The sequence below is a fragment of the Dermochelys coriacea genome, chromosome 2 (genome assembly GCF_009764565.3).
Source record: "Dermochelys coriacea isolate rDerCor1 chromosome 2, rDerCor1.pri.v4, whole genome shotgun sequence".
NCBI classification, from domain to species: Eukaryota; Metazoa; Chordata; order Testudines; family Dermochelyidae; genus Dermochelys; species Dermochelys coriacea.
Window position 1 is genome coordinate 197,023,246 of NC_050069.1, and position 13,608 is coordinate 197,036,853.

Sequence of the window (13,608 nt, forward strand, 5' to 3'; positions counted from 1 at the left end):
TTTTTTCTTTTTAATATTTAAGTGCAGTCCCTGCCCTAAAGAGCTTGCATGAGACACAGACAGACAGACAGACACAAGCAATGCAGGCTTGCTTAAACTATCCTATCGATGTGCTTCACCACTATTCTGAATGGACCATTTCTGAGGAAGACAAGTGTAAGCCAGTGGTGTTCCATCATTGTCCTGAAGCGAATCTGCATACATTGTATTTAGTCCAAACTTATGTCAAACGTTTGGGATTTGACTCTATTGGTAGTTCAAACAACAACGAAAACTAATCACAACCTTCACTTGCCCCCCCCCCAATTTGGCTGTTCCTGGGGTTTCCCTGGAGAGACTTCTCTTCCTCAGACCTTAGTTTTCTCTGGTCAAACCGAACAGCTGAAGTATAGTGAATGAGAAACACTGGAAACCCAAAGTCAAGCAGGAATCAATCTACATCTCCCTGAATAATTCTAACACCAAGTAATCTAGGGAGAAAGCTCCATCATTCTGAGGTATACTCACTTTTCTCACCTCTTCAGTCAATGGCCTCTATGCTTAAGTATACAAGAGTGCCAGTTGTTGATAATTACAATGGGGGATGCAGATTGCAGGCCTCTATTCGGATTAGCATTGTATCCATATTATAGTACAACTAGCTTTAATGTATCTGAGGTTTCTAACGAAACAACTACATTTCACTGTATCTTGCAAAGACCTGCTACTTAACTGGTCAAATGCAGATACTGGGTGAAATGCTGGCTCCACTAAAGCCAATGGGAATTTTGCCACTGGCTTTCACCCACAGTCTAAGCACACCCATTTACACTATGTCTGAATTTGGTCCATTGTCGTTATATCATGAATTTATTTGGAAGATGGGAGACTATGGTGGGGACTTTTTTTTTCTTATTTTGAATCTTACTGTGGATAGGTTATACCTTGTTTTAGCCTTTATTTTAATTAGAACTGGTTGGAACCATTTTTAAAAGTTCAAAAATTTTGACCAAAAAACACAGGGGGAAAACAGCAAAAGTTTTCACCTCTGTTTTCCTTATTTTTTGGCCAACTCTAATTTAATTATTTTCCTCTTGTCTGTCTTTCCTATCACAAAAGTAGAAGGAATAAAATAAGCTAGGAATTTGACTCTCATCCCCTGGAGGCAAATCCATGACACTTCGAATGGGAAGAAGACCCTTTGTCTCACAGAAAATATGGGTCTGAGAGCCATTGAGAAGAAAAACCACACTGATGGCAATTACAGCAAAACAGGAAACTTTCTGCTCTTAGAAAAACATTTAGGTACCAAATTCTGGCTCATCATCCACATAACTCCGCCTGACCGGCTCACAGACTTCTCAGTTTTTGGATTTAATTATATTTTTGTTGTTGTTTTAATTCAGTCCTTTGATTTGAGCCTGGATCACGCAGTAATCAAACGTTGCTGGAGGATAAAGAGATAGCTAATCCAAGCAAGGAAAACAAAGTAGATGGATATAGTAAGATTTCTGAACGTATATTACGGGTACAAGGCGGTAAAGTACTAAATCCAATCATACGTTGATCTAGAGTATTAGACCAAACCAGTTTTAAAGTCAAAGACTGAGTAAAATGTATGTTAAATTGCTTTTAAAGTATGGATTTGACATTGAAAACTGATGGCTAGAGCACAGCAGACAGGGACTGTCTTCACAATGCATGCAAACTTCTTAACACTATAGTAATCCCAAGAGAAAGCTATTATATTTAAGAGCACATATCAAAAATGTATAAAATGTTCAACTACAACTTGTTAAAGCTCACAGGATTTCACTGTTTTAAAATATATTTGTATCTTAAAAATTCACAGTAGGAATATACGTTCTTAGTGTAACACACATTTTCACCTGTAGCAGGTGAAAAATTTTCAAGCAAAACAATTTTTGTTAAAAAAAATCATTTTTCAAAATTGTCCATTCTTTTATGACCAAAACCAACAACTAATATTTTTCATTTTCCTCTTACCTTTTATCTTTTTTAAGCCCCTTTTTGAGTGGGAAACTAGGAAATGGGAAAATAAAAAGGAGGGATAAAGAAAAAAAATGGAGAGAAACAAGAAATAAGGAAAACCTGAAAATATTTGGTTAAAAAATTGTGAACATTTTTGAAAAATGAAAAACATGCTTTAAGAACAACAAACAAAAAATTCAAATGTCTAAAACTTTGTGTGTTTGTGTATTTGTTTTTGTTTATCTGTTTGTTTTTTGATCAGCTCTATTTTCACCTAGGATTGCAATAGTTTATTGATGTGCCTCATATGTTAGTGACGACCAAAGTGATTTTATGAATAGCTTTAAGAGAATTTTGGGATTCTGCTAGGTGAAATACATCATTTTGTATAAAAATAAGGTATGATTATATTAGGGAAAGGACTTTATATGTTGTTTGTATAAAACAGTACTTTATACATTTTTCATGGTACAATCTACAAATATTAAATGTTAATTATGTTTATCTTAATTTTAATAAACATCCTGTTTTGACTGAGTAAAGAGGAACATGTATGTAACAATGGGTCATACAATTATGCTATAAAACATTGGATACTCTTTAGGAATAAATGCCAATATTATATATTAATATTATTTGCATGGATTAGTTATAACTAAATTTCTAAATTATGGAATTATGAATGTGGATTGAGATGGGTTTAAAAGGCTATGTTATAAAAAGTGCAAAGCAAGCCAAAATCATATTTTCAGAGATTTCTTGCTCAATTTACGTGACAATCCAAGAGAGATGATGCATAAATGAAGGAAGATTACCTTTACTATTCATTTATTCCTGGCTTATTTTTTTTCAATCACACCTGTTGCTGCACCAGTTTATAAAGTCCCTGTCAAGGTTCCTTCCCCATTCTGAACTCTAGGGTATAGATGTGGGGACCTGCATGAAAACCCCCTAAGCTTATTTTTACCAGCTTATGTTAAAACTTCCCAAGGTACAAACTATTTTCCTTTTTCCCTTGGACTTTATTGCTGCCACCACCAAGCGTCTAACAGATATATAACTGGGAAAGAGCCCGGTTGGAAACGTCTTTCCCCCACAAATCCTCCCCAAACCCTATACCCCCTTTCCTGGGGAAGGCTTGATAAAAATCCTCATCAATTTGCATAGGTGAACACAGATCCAAACCCTTGGATCTTAAGAACAATGAAAAAAGCAATTAGAATCTAACGCATATCTAGCTAGATTACTTACTAAGTTCTAAGACTCCATTCCTTTCTGTTCCCAGCACCACACAGACAGAGAGAACCTTTGTTTCTCCCCTCCGCCCAGCTTTGAAAGTATCTTGTCTCCTCATTGGTCATTTTGGTCAGGTGCCAGCAAGGTTATTCTAGCTTCTTAATCCTTTACAGGTGAAAGGGGTTTTCCTCTGGCCAGAAGGGATTTTAAAGGTGTTTACTCTTCCCTTTATATTTATGACAGTGCTTTGTACAGCAAAATAAAGTTTAAAGCAACTTTGCTGAACAGCAATTACAAGAGATTTTCAGGATCAAAACCATACAAGAAAGAACAAAACGTTCCAGTAACATTTTTCTTATTTACTTAGTTACTGCGGAGTTCATGATGACTTCTTTTCCTTTTGTTATATCTGAACAGTTTGACAGATCACTTTGACAAGGTTATCCTTAAATTGATAAAAGGTTTGATAGTGTCGGTACATTTGTCAAAAATGTCTGACATCACTCATAATGGAGTCTGCACTACTAGCATCAAAGGCACTCCAGTCTGCTATTTTCTATTCAGCATGCAGTGCACACCACATAAAAACATAAAATGGAAATGTATAAAAGTCAGGAGGATTAACTAAAGCAACCACTCATCTTATCAAACACAAAAACTCACGGTTTTTCTGTAGTTTTCACTAAAATAGAATCTATTTTTATAGCCATACACCAAAATGCAATTAAAAGAATGTTGAGTGTAGTTTAAAGGGTAAGCATCCTACTAGAGTAAAGTTGGAAATGGAAATGTTGTATTATAAGAAATGTACTCAATTGCAAGCATTTTCAACATTCCCTTGGCTACTGCAGAAGAAAAAAAAATGTGTTTTAAGAGCTTTCTTCCTCAAGCCTGCCAAGCTTCTTACAAAGTGTCTATCACAGCATTTCTGATCAAATCTAGGAAGTGCAGAGATGCATATCACATTGGACAATATTTACATGTATTTTAATTTAATTTACAACATATCTCAAAGCAGCATTAATTTCTGTTCAGATTCTAGGTCTAGGCTCAGATTGATTCTTACATTAGTAAATCCATTTATCAAGCTCTATCTGATATGCTGATTTGCAGTGGAAAGTCTTATAGGTGCCATTCAACTTTGAAAAAAAAAAAGACTATAAATACAGCATTGTAGGATTCCATACTTCTTGTCTCTGTTATTACCCTACCAATGTTCTCAATCTAAAACAAAACATCTATCTCAATCTAAAACATTTTCCTTATTTCCAGCTCTAACAACTCAATATGGAATCTGAAAGTCAAGCTGGGTTATTTCCTTCTTGTGCATCACCACCAGTAATAAAGATTCAGCAAATCAAATTATACCCTGAGCTCTACCTGTATTATGCATTATACTCAACTGATTTGCTTAGGTAACTGCCTTGTGATTTGATTTTAGCAAACAATTCTGTTAATGATGCACCAGGAGGAACAAAATTTAGCTTTGTGGCCTCTGCAGTGTTATATAACTTATATTTTTCACGACAGTTGGCAGAAATCACTCCAATATATACACAGGGAGCAGATCTGTTGAATAGAGGGTGACATTTTTTCATCATCAGTTTTAAGCGGACATTTTTCAAGACCCCATATTCACTTGGTAATGTACTTCTTGAACTTCAGTCCTGACAATGTGAGACACTGCAATCAAAAGATGTGACAAATGTGGGAACACCTCTGTTTTGTTGTGTGTTCTGCCATGAATCATAATTCTTTGACTGTAAAATCTCTTAGCCCTGGTCAACATTGGAGGGGGTGGGAAGATCGATCTAAGTTAAGCAACTTAGCTGAAGTCGACGTACTTAGGTCAACTTACTATGGCGTCTCCGCCGTGGAGAGTCGACTGCTGCCGCTTCCCCGTCAACTCTGCCTGCGCCTCTCACGGCGCTGGAGTACAGGAGTCGATGGGAGAACGCTCAGGGGCCAATTTATCGCGTCTAGACCTATCGATTCCCTGTTAGATCTATTGCTGCCCGCCAATCTGGCGGGTAGTGAAGACATACCCGTATATGTTTTTTTTTCCACCAAATGCATCCGATGAAGTGAGCTGTAGCTCACGAAAGCTTATGCTCTAATAAATTTGTTAGTCTCTAAGGTGCCACAAGTACTGCTTTTCTTTATACCTGTATAGTAGATGTTTTCTCATTATGTGAATTAATTAAATCAAAAGAAAAGAAAAGAAGAAAAAACATGGAAAAACAAATTCAGTCTTATGTAGCCATGTCTCTCCATGAATTGGATGTCAGTAGATTTTGAACCCTAGATCTTCAGATCTCCAAGCACAGACATCAGCCATTTGAGCTAAAGGAGTCACTGTTATCCTTTAGGTTCACCTTTTACTATCAAGTACATCATACATCTAAATTCTTGTTCTGAAAATATAAAATCTATATATACAAGCTTAAAATCTGGCTTGGAAATTTGTCCCTATAAATACGATGATCAAGTGTATTCATTTCAAACTGGAGGACATGAAATATTTTAATGGCACTTACGGCTGGCACAGCTTGATAAGGTCCTGGTCAGTGGTGCCGGGTGGAAGGCCTCGAATGTACAGGTTGGTTTTACTCAACTGTTCCCCACTGCTGTTGTTGCTGCTGTTGTTGCTGCTGTTTGTGCTGGGGCTGGGAGGAGCCATGGGGTGGGGAGCTGGTGCATAGGACTGCTGAAAACAAAAAAAATCTGTTATTTGAAAATAAACTCAACACCAGCTTGTGTGTTTTACAGAAGCTGTTGTGAATTCATGGTAGTTCTGTCCCCCACACATACTGCAATTAATTCTGGGCCTGGAATTTATTCCCTCCATCTTTTAGTTAGGGCAATAATAGACAATAAACTTTATTTTTTAAAATCTGAAATAAAAGCAGTTGATAGATTACGCATGCACTTTATCCTACTCACAAGATATGACACCACCATGCTGAATATTTAGGAACAACATTTATTAAATGAAGATGACACACAGCACATGATTTAACTCAAGCTACTCTATGACTAGGGCCCTACCAAATTCCCGGCCATGAAAAATGCATTACAGACCATGACATCTGGACTCCCCCATGAAATCTGGTCTTTTGTGGATTTTTACCCTATACTACACAGACATCACAAGGGAGACCAGCGTTTCTCAACCTGGGGGTCCTAACCCAAAAGGGGGTTGTGGGGAGGGTCGCAAGGTTATTGAAGGGAATTCGCTGTACTGCCACCCTTACTTCTGTAAAAAGAAAAGGAGTACTTGTGGCACCTTAGAGACTAAACAAATTTATTTGAGCATAAGCTTTCGTGAGCTACAGCTCACTTCATCGGATGCATTCGGTGGAACATACAGTGGGGAGATTTATATACACACACTGAGAATATTCTGCCACAAGTACTCCTTTGCTTTTTGCGAATACAGACTAACACGGCTGCTACTCTGAAACCTTACTTCTGTACTGCCTTCAGAGCTGGGTGGCCAGAGAGCGGTGGCTATTAGGTGGGCACCCAGCCCTGAAAGCAGCACCACCAGCAGCAGCGCAGAAGTAAGGGTGGCAATATTATGACCCCCCTACAATAACCTTGTGACCCCACCGCAATCCCCTTTGGGTCAGGGCCCCTACAGTTACAACCAGATGAAATTTCAGAGTTAAATATCTGAAATAATGAAATTATTGTGACAGTGAAATTGACCAAAATGGACTGTGAATTTGGTAGGGCCCTATCTATGACCTACTCAATGTGGGAGCTAAGGAAATGCATTGTCTTGAGATTTAAAGTAGGTGTGGGGGTTGATACCAGGAATCTGATGTGCATCCAGCACATGCATAAAAAGGCATCAAGAGCTATCAGCACTAGGAAAAGACAGACACGGTTCCCAAAGTATGTGCTGCTATGCTGGGTGTAGAATGGATGGTCTTGACAGTATCAAAAGGTCAGAGACTAGGTGAGCTGGCCTTAAAAATCTATGAATGTGCACAAGTCACACAACCTAGCTGAAAAATGGCACTTATGAATGAAGGCGGGTTTATGAGGCAAACAATGTCCGCAACATATTCCCCTACCCTCCAATAAATACGTACTAGAAAAGGATACATAAAAGCATGTTTTAAAGCATCCCTAAGTACCTCTAACGAAGGGCAACAACTTTCAAATTTAGCTGCCTAACACCTCTGATTGAGCCTCATACTGTATTTCTCATTCTTATTTGCAAAACATTAGTCAGCTTTATTTCTTAGAAGGAAAAATATGATCCAGTTTTACAAAAATGATGACAAGCCTTTTCACAATTAAACAAGGAGCCTAGCTACAAAATTCAGAGCTAGAGCAGAACTTCCCAAAGCTTGAGAGTGTTCAGAGGTGGTGATTTGGTTTGGCCAATTATAGAAACTGCAGCATTAGCCATGAAGTACCCAGCTAAGTGGTCAACAGGGTGAGAGAAGGAAGACCCAGACTGTGCAAGCAAAACACTGAATGTCGTTAGCAGTCCGGAGACATCAGCAGTGATAGATGTCAGCTAATGGTAAGTTAATGATGACATACTAATAAGCCTATGCAGGCAAAATTAAAGCAATTTGGTGTCTGGCTGTGATGACAGTTGTGTGACCATTATCATATGTTTACACTCAAATACTCCAGTTCTGGTTCAGCAAAACATTTAAGCCTAACTTCAAGCACATGTATAGTCCATTTCACTTCACCGGCACTACTCAAAGTGCTTAAAGTTATGCATATGCTAAATCGGTGTCTTCAGTAGCTCGACTTTTTTAAACTGGAAGCTGTAAAACACTTTCGAGCAGCCAACTACCTTTATTTAGAAGAACAGAAAATATGGAAAAGTTAAGGCAGGTAGAGATAGTAGATGAAGTTGTGCTCACTGAGAGCAAAAGCTATGAGCCTTTGATGAGATAGACACATGAGTAACACATTTCCAAAGGTTCCTTCCTTTCCCCCACCCCTCTCTCTCCCTCCTCCCAGCCTGTCTCACTTAAAGTAACCCAGGGGGAACACAAAATCAAGTGTTAATATTTATATACATCTCTACTGTCTAGCCTGGCTGTGATCTGGTTCAACACGATTCTCGAGAGAGAAAATAAAGTTTAACAAACAGCATTATGGTACACTGGATAGGAAGCACATTCAGTCTGATCCATAGCAAAGGGAAAAATGAACAACTCAGCATTTAATTCTTTCCCTCAGGATCTGTGGAGACTTGTTGACAATCATAGGATCTTAATACGTGGGAATCATAGTACTTTGCATATAAAATTTATCACAGGGCTCTACCCTCTCAAACTGCAATGTCAGTCCCCGAAATAGAGATTCAAAGCAATATTATTGGGAAGATACTATGGAATAAGCCAAGCAACTTTCCCAGTGTTGTGGTACTTCGTGGAATTAAATTCTCCCGTGCAGAAACAGTACTCTTGTGTAAAAATTTATAAGACTGTAATCCCATACAAATACAAAAAGACATGGCTATCAAAATACTAGCTCATGTCCATGTACAGAAGTACTTTTTTGTGGGCTCTGCAATATATTTGTGGGGTCTACAGGACCTCACTAGTAATTAATGTACTATTTTGGGGTTGGTTCTCCTCCACAGACCTTTTACTTTGGTTTGAACAGCAGCCAGCAGCCAAACAATTTGTTTACAATGAATGTGTGGCTTTAGTACACAAAAAGCTGAAACAATACATCTTCCATTTTTCCTTATGCCAATTCTGCAGTTTTTGAGTATTAGTAATGTACAAAGATCAAGATAACATGGCTCCTACTTTATACCCCATTTTAAGTTGAATTTATATAATGAATATGTGTAAGCTACTCAGGGCAGGAACATATTGTCATGCATGTTAATTATAAATGATTAATTATTAATTACTATTATTATTATACATCTTAGCTTGGGTTCAAATAGCTTTTTCCACACTAAGTAAATGTCCCAAAACTCAGTGGAAAAGACAAGATATACCTTTCAAACATAAAGAGCAATTTTCCTTTCAGTACCAGATATTTATCCTCATACACAGAGGAAAACACTAGATGCCTGATTCTAATTTGAACTAAGTCCACTTTGTACCACTCTGCAGAGTAAAGGATATAAAGTATACATTTTCACTGATATTACGGCCAGAGCAATGTAATGTGCCCTTAGTGTAAATGAGAATCAAGTGCTAGGATGGAAATTCTTTCCAACTACAGCTGAGCAAACACTGGCCACAATCCTGCATGTACAGGCTGACATCTGCATTCAGGAAGAGCCTCGTTTAAACCAATGGGCCTGTATTTGACTGCACATTGCATGATTGGGGCCTGTCTGTTTGGGTCAAAGGCCACATCAGTACTCACCACTAGACTATAGACCCTCTCTACCCTTTCACACATAAATCTCAATTCACACGCTGCTAATTTTTAGGGATATCAATTTAGGAACCCCAAAATGCTATAGAAAATGTACACCTAGCTACAAAATGATGAGTACCAATATTCAGTTTTATATAGTCACGTGGCTGGCTGCCATGTTGGAGACCCAGTCCAGAAGAAGGCTTTAGACTCTTGTTTCCTGAACTGATAAAGCCAGAGCATGTGCTGAAATAGAAGAGCATTCACTTTGCCCCCAACAGGGTAAAGGCCCTGCTCACCAACCTGCAAGATGAAGGGACGTCAGACATACAATGCTTGCTACCAAACAGTGGTCTCTGTACCTTAAGCATGGTCTAGTGACCTAAGCATAGGACCAAAAGCAGGAATTCTTGAGTTCTAATCCTAGTTCTGGCATTCTGTGACTTGGGGCAAGGCACTTAATCTCTCTGCCACAATATCCACAGGGGTTATATGAATCCTAGGTATTATTAAAGGTTCTAAAGGAATGACACTGAAAGGGAGATGCAGCTATCCTATATATCTGGCAAGGGAACAATACAAATATGGTCAAACACGGTGCTTATAATGCAACAGTATGATATAAAATCTACATATAGTATTTTATTTCAAGAGAGAGCTGGAAGTCTGAGTTTTTCATTAATTTTTCAAATAACCAATCCAGAAATTCATTTTCCAATTCCCATGCTTCGTTATTCAATAAAGGGGGAAAATGAACTGGTTTGTAGATCATTCTGAGCAGCCTATTAATTCAGCGCAGCTGGCTAATAGGATTTGTTTTCATCTCTGAAAAATGAAACAAGCGGCTTTTTTTATTATTTGAAAGTGAGAAATTATACTGTTAAATTCACCCCCAGTTTCAGACACCCACCTTTGTAGCCCATAGCAGAACTCGCTGAAACAAACATTCCCATCCAACAACACACTACCAAGTAAATTGACCAATAAACCTAAATAATGAGACACTTATGTCTTCCTTACTGAAATGCCGAATTAGGAGCCAGGTCAGTTACAAAATGAACGTCAATTCCAGGGTTAGCCTCCTCACACAAGATTTCTTTTCCCCCTGGTAACCACGGTATCCCTGTCTAACTTTCATTTATTGCAAGTTTGGTCTAAAGCATTTTTCTTCTTCTGATTTAAAGCACGACACTTTTACAAAGAGAAATTTTAAACATTTTTCACATACAATTCCCTTTGGATGGGAATCACAGGTCCCAGATGCCAAGCTGTAGAGTAGGCTTTATTAGCAGCAGCTGGCTCCTTGGCAGGCTTCTCAGGCAGTCAGGCTTGTGGTTTTGAAGTGGCCTCAGAGTCTATCATACAGCTCAACTGCTCTGCTGTTGGGGTGGTCAATTTGTTTTTGTTCACCTTTAACGATACAAATTTGTACTCTTTTATCCACTTGAAAGTGAAGTCCTGGAATGATCCACCAAAACATTAATATGTTGACTCACTCTTGTGTGAGTGTGTCTATGAGCACAACCACAGTCCCACATTAAAACATACATTATTTAACCTACAGTGAATACATGTAATCTACTTCATTCTGAACAGTGTCTTTTTAGGCTGAATTCATCTAACTTAGAATATAATTGTCACTCAATTCCCTGAGCTTCTCACTGTGAAGATAAAATAACTCAAGGTAAATACAAATATATTGTACAGATACCAATTCACAACTCACTCTACTACAGCACTGTGCTATTTAAACCATGCTGTACAAATGAGCAATTTTTGAGGGCTGAATGCATCCGATGAAGTGAGCTGTAGCTCACGAAAGCTTATGCTCAAATAAATTTGTTAGTCTCTAAGGTGCCACGAGTACTCCTTTTCTTTTTGCGGATACAGACTAACAGGGCTGCTACTCTGAAACAGGCCTATTTATGGGTCCCATCAGTGGAATGGATGACAAATCCCTCATTGAGCAAGAGACAACCTGTTACGCTCTGATGCACTCCAGAACAGCACCCCGAAAACAAGGAAATTGAAGCAAGACCTGCAGGTAGGTAGTCAATCAAAACATGTAATTACGATGAACCAGTTTAGTCAGCAACAGTGTAAACAAAACGTAACTGTTCAAATGGCAGGTATGTTGCAGCAGGCCCTGAGTAACTTTACACACCCAACATTACGTACACAGACACATGGGAACCCGAACACTGAGTTCAGGGAGCAAGAACCAGGAAAAAAAACAGGAGCAGGAATAAGCAGAAAGGCCTGTGCGCGCACACACCCACCAATTAGTTGAGAGGGCAAAAGCTAACATAAAAGCGAGGTGAAACTCAGCAATTCCTCGACTTTGTTAACTTCCTCAATCAGCAGCAGCATCTGAAGAAAACATATATAGCCTTGGCTGTAGAGAAGAGAAATGTGAAAAAGATACACCTTCATCAGGAGGAATTAGCTATGCAAAACATGTATATTTTACAAAGTTTCCAGTTACAGGTGAGAGAATTGGAGAGAGGTTGAGGTTCTGCTATACAGCTTGCAGAACATTCACTGAGCTTGTAGAACTCAACAAACTTTAGCCATGCCTTCAGCTCCTGTCTGGATGATGAAGGCCTGGAAGACTGGGCTCTTCTTGGACACTCATTTACCCATGCCACCAGACTTCCTAGCACCTGTATTCCAAAAGCAGACTCCTGAAACTAAAGGTATGAATTTAAACTGGATTAGTTACACTGCATTAACAGCTATGTGGACACTCGTACTCAGAATTAAAATGAACCTTAATTTGAGTTAATTTAATTTACTTTGGAAGTGAATAAAACTGAAGTGAATCAAACCACTCTAATTCTGAATATGAGTGTCCATATAAGGTTTAATGTGGTTTAACTAATCCACTTTAAATTCAGACCTTTAATAAATTCGGGTTAATTTTCCTGTGTCCCCCTACGTAGACAAACTCTTATCATTTGTTTTACTTATTCATTGTGCCATGAGAAAGTTCTATAATGTAAAGACTTCAGGGCCTACAATGTTATTAGAAACTATAAAACTTTCTAATAATAAATAATAATAATACAGTAAAGAAAGAATGTGGGGAAGTGGGGTGCCTACTTTTTCATCTTTAATATCTTAAGAGATTAAACAATCATGTTGTCACTAAAAATGATGGACTTTATCCACAATAATGCATTTAAAAATGATTTTACTAGCATGTGGCCAAACTATAAGAATTAACTTATTTGAATGTTAAATGTTAATTTAAAAAATGTAAAAAAAACCCCAATCTCAATGGAATTTCTAACTGGATACAATTTCCATATATTTTATAATTTAGAATTTCTGAATAGCACAAAGACATCTCTCTCCATTTACACATGAAATGCCATCTTTTATTCACAGCAACATAGTGTGTTTATTTAATTAGAAATGTTTTTAAAACGTTCCGGTTACTCATTCCTATTCATAAAGTTAAAAAGAGCATGTATGAAGAATGAAAATTGTGAAAGAATGCAGTCCTTCCTTGGCTATAGTAGCAGTACTATAGTCAAGTAAAAATCTGAATTTGTTAGGCTAATAAAACATGTTTCTCAGATCTAACTGGTTGAGTTTTAAAGCTGTTGAAATTAGTGGGCCAAATAGTGCTCTGACTTACAACCTCATAGACTTCCTCCAGGAGACAGAGTTGCATGAGGTATAAATCAGGGCAGAATTTGGCTTATTTTCTCTGTAACGAATACTTCTTCTCATCCAAACCCCTAAATCATGACTGCCCAGTTTTCAGCATTTTATGAGCAATGAAGCCAAGCATTTGAGGGCGGGGGGAAAATCCTTTGTGGGAGGGCATTCTCTCTTGGGAAAATATTTGGAAACTATGTGCCATTTCATGTAATCTGGTGCACTGAAAAGGCCAATAATTTGTCCTCCGTAACTATCTTAATGAGACAGGGATAAAAAGTCATCAAGATCCAGGCAGGTTTAGCAATATCGAGACAGGATGATGAATACCAGAATCAAAAAAATTCCCCTCATTGACTCACACTGATAAGA

At 38.0% G+C, this 13,608-nt stretch overlaps 1 protein-coding gene across 1 annotated transcript in view; it reads right to left on the reverse strand.

Annotated features, from left to right (window-relative positions):
* RBMS3 (RNA binding motif single stranded interacting protein 3) overlaps positions 1-13,608 on the reverse strand; it is a 782,080-nt gene that overhangs the window by 424,753 nt on the left and 343,719 nt on the right. The window contains exon 5 of the mRNA XM_038392245.2: positions 5,745-5,914. Within this exon, the coding sequence (XP_038248173.2) occupies positions 5,745-5,914 (170 nt within the window). The remainder of the gene's footprint in view (positions 1-5,744; positions 5,915-13,608) is intronic.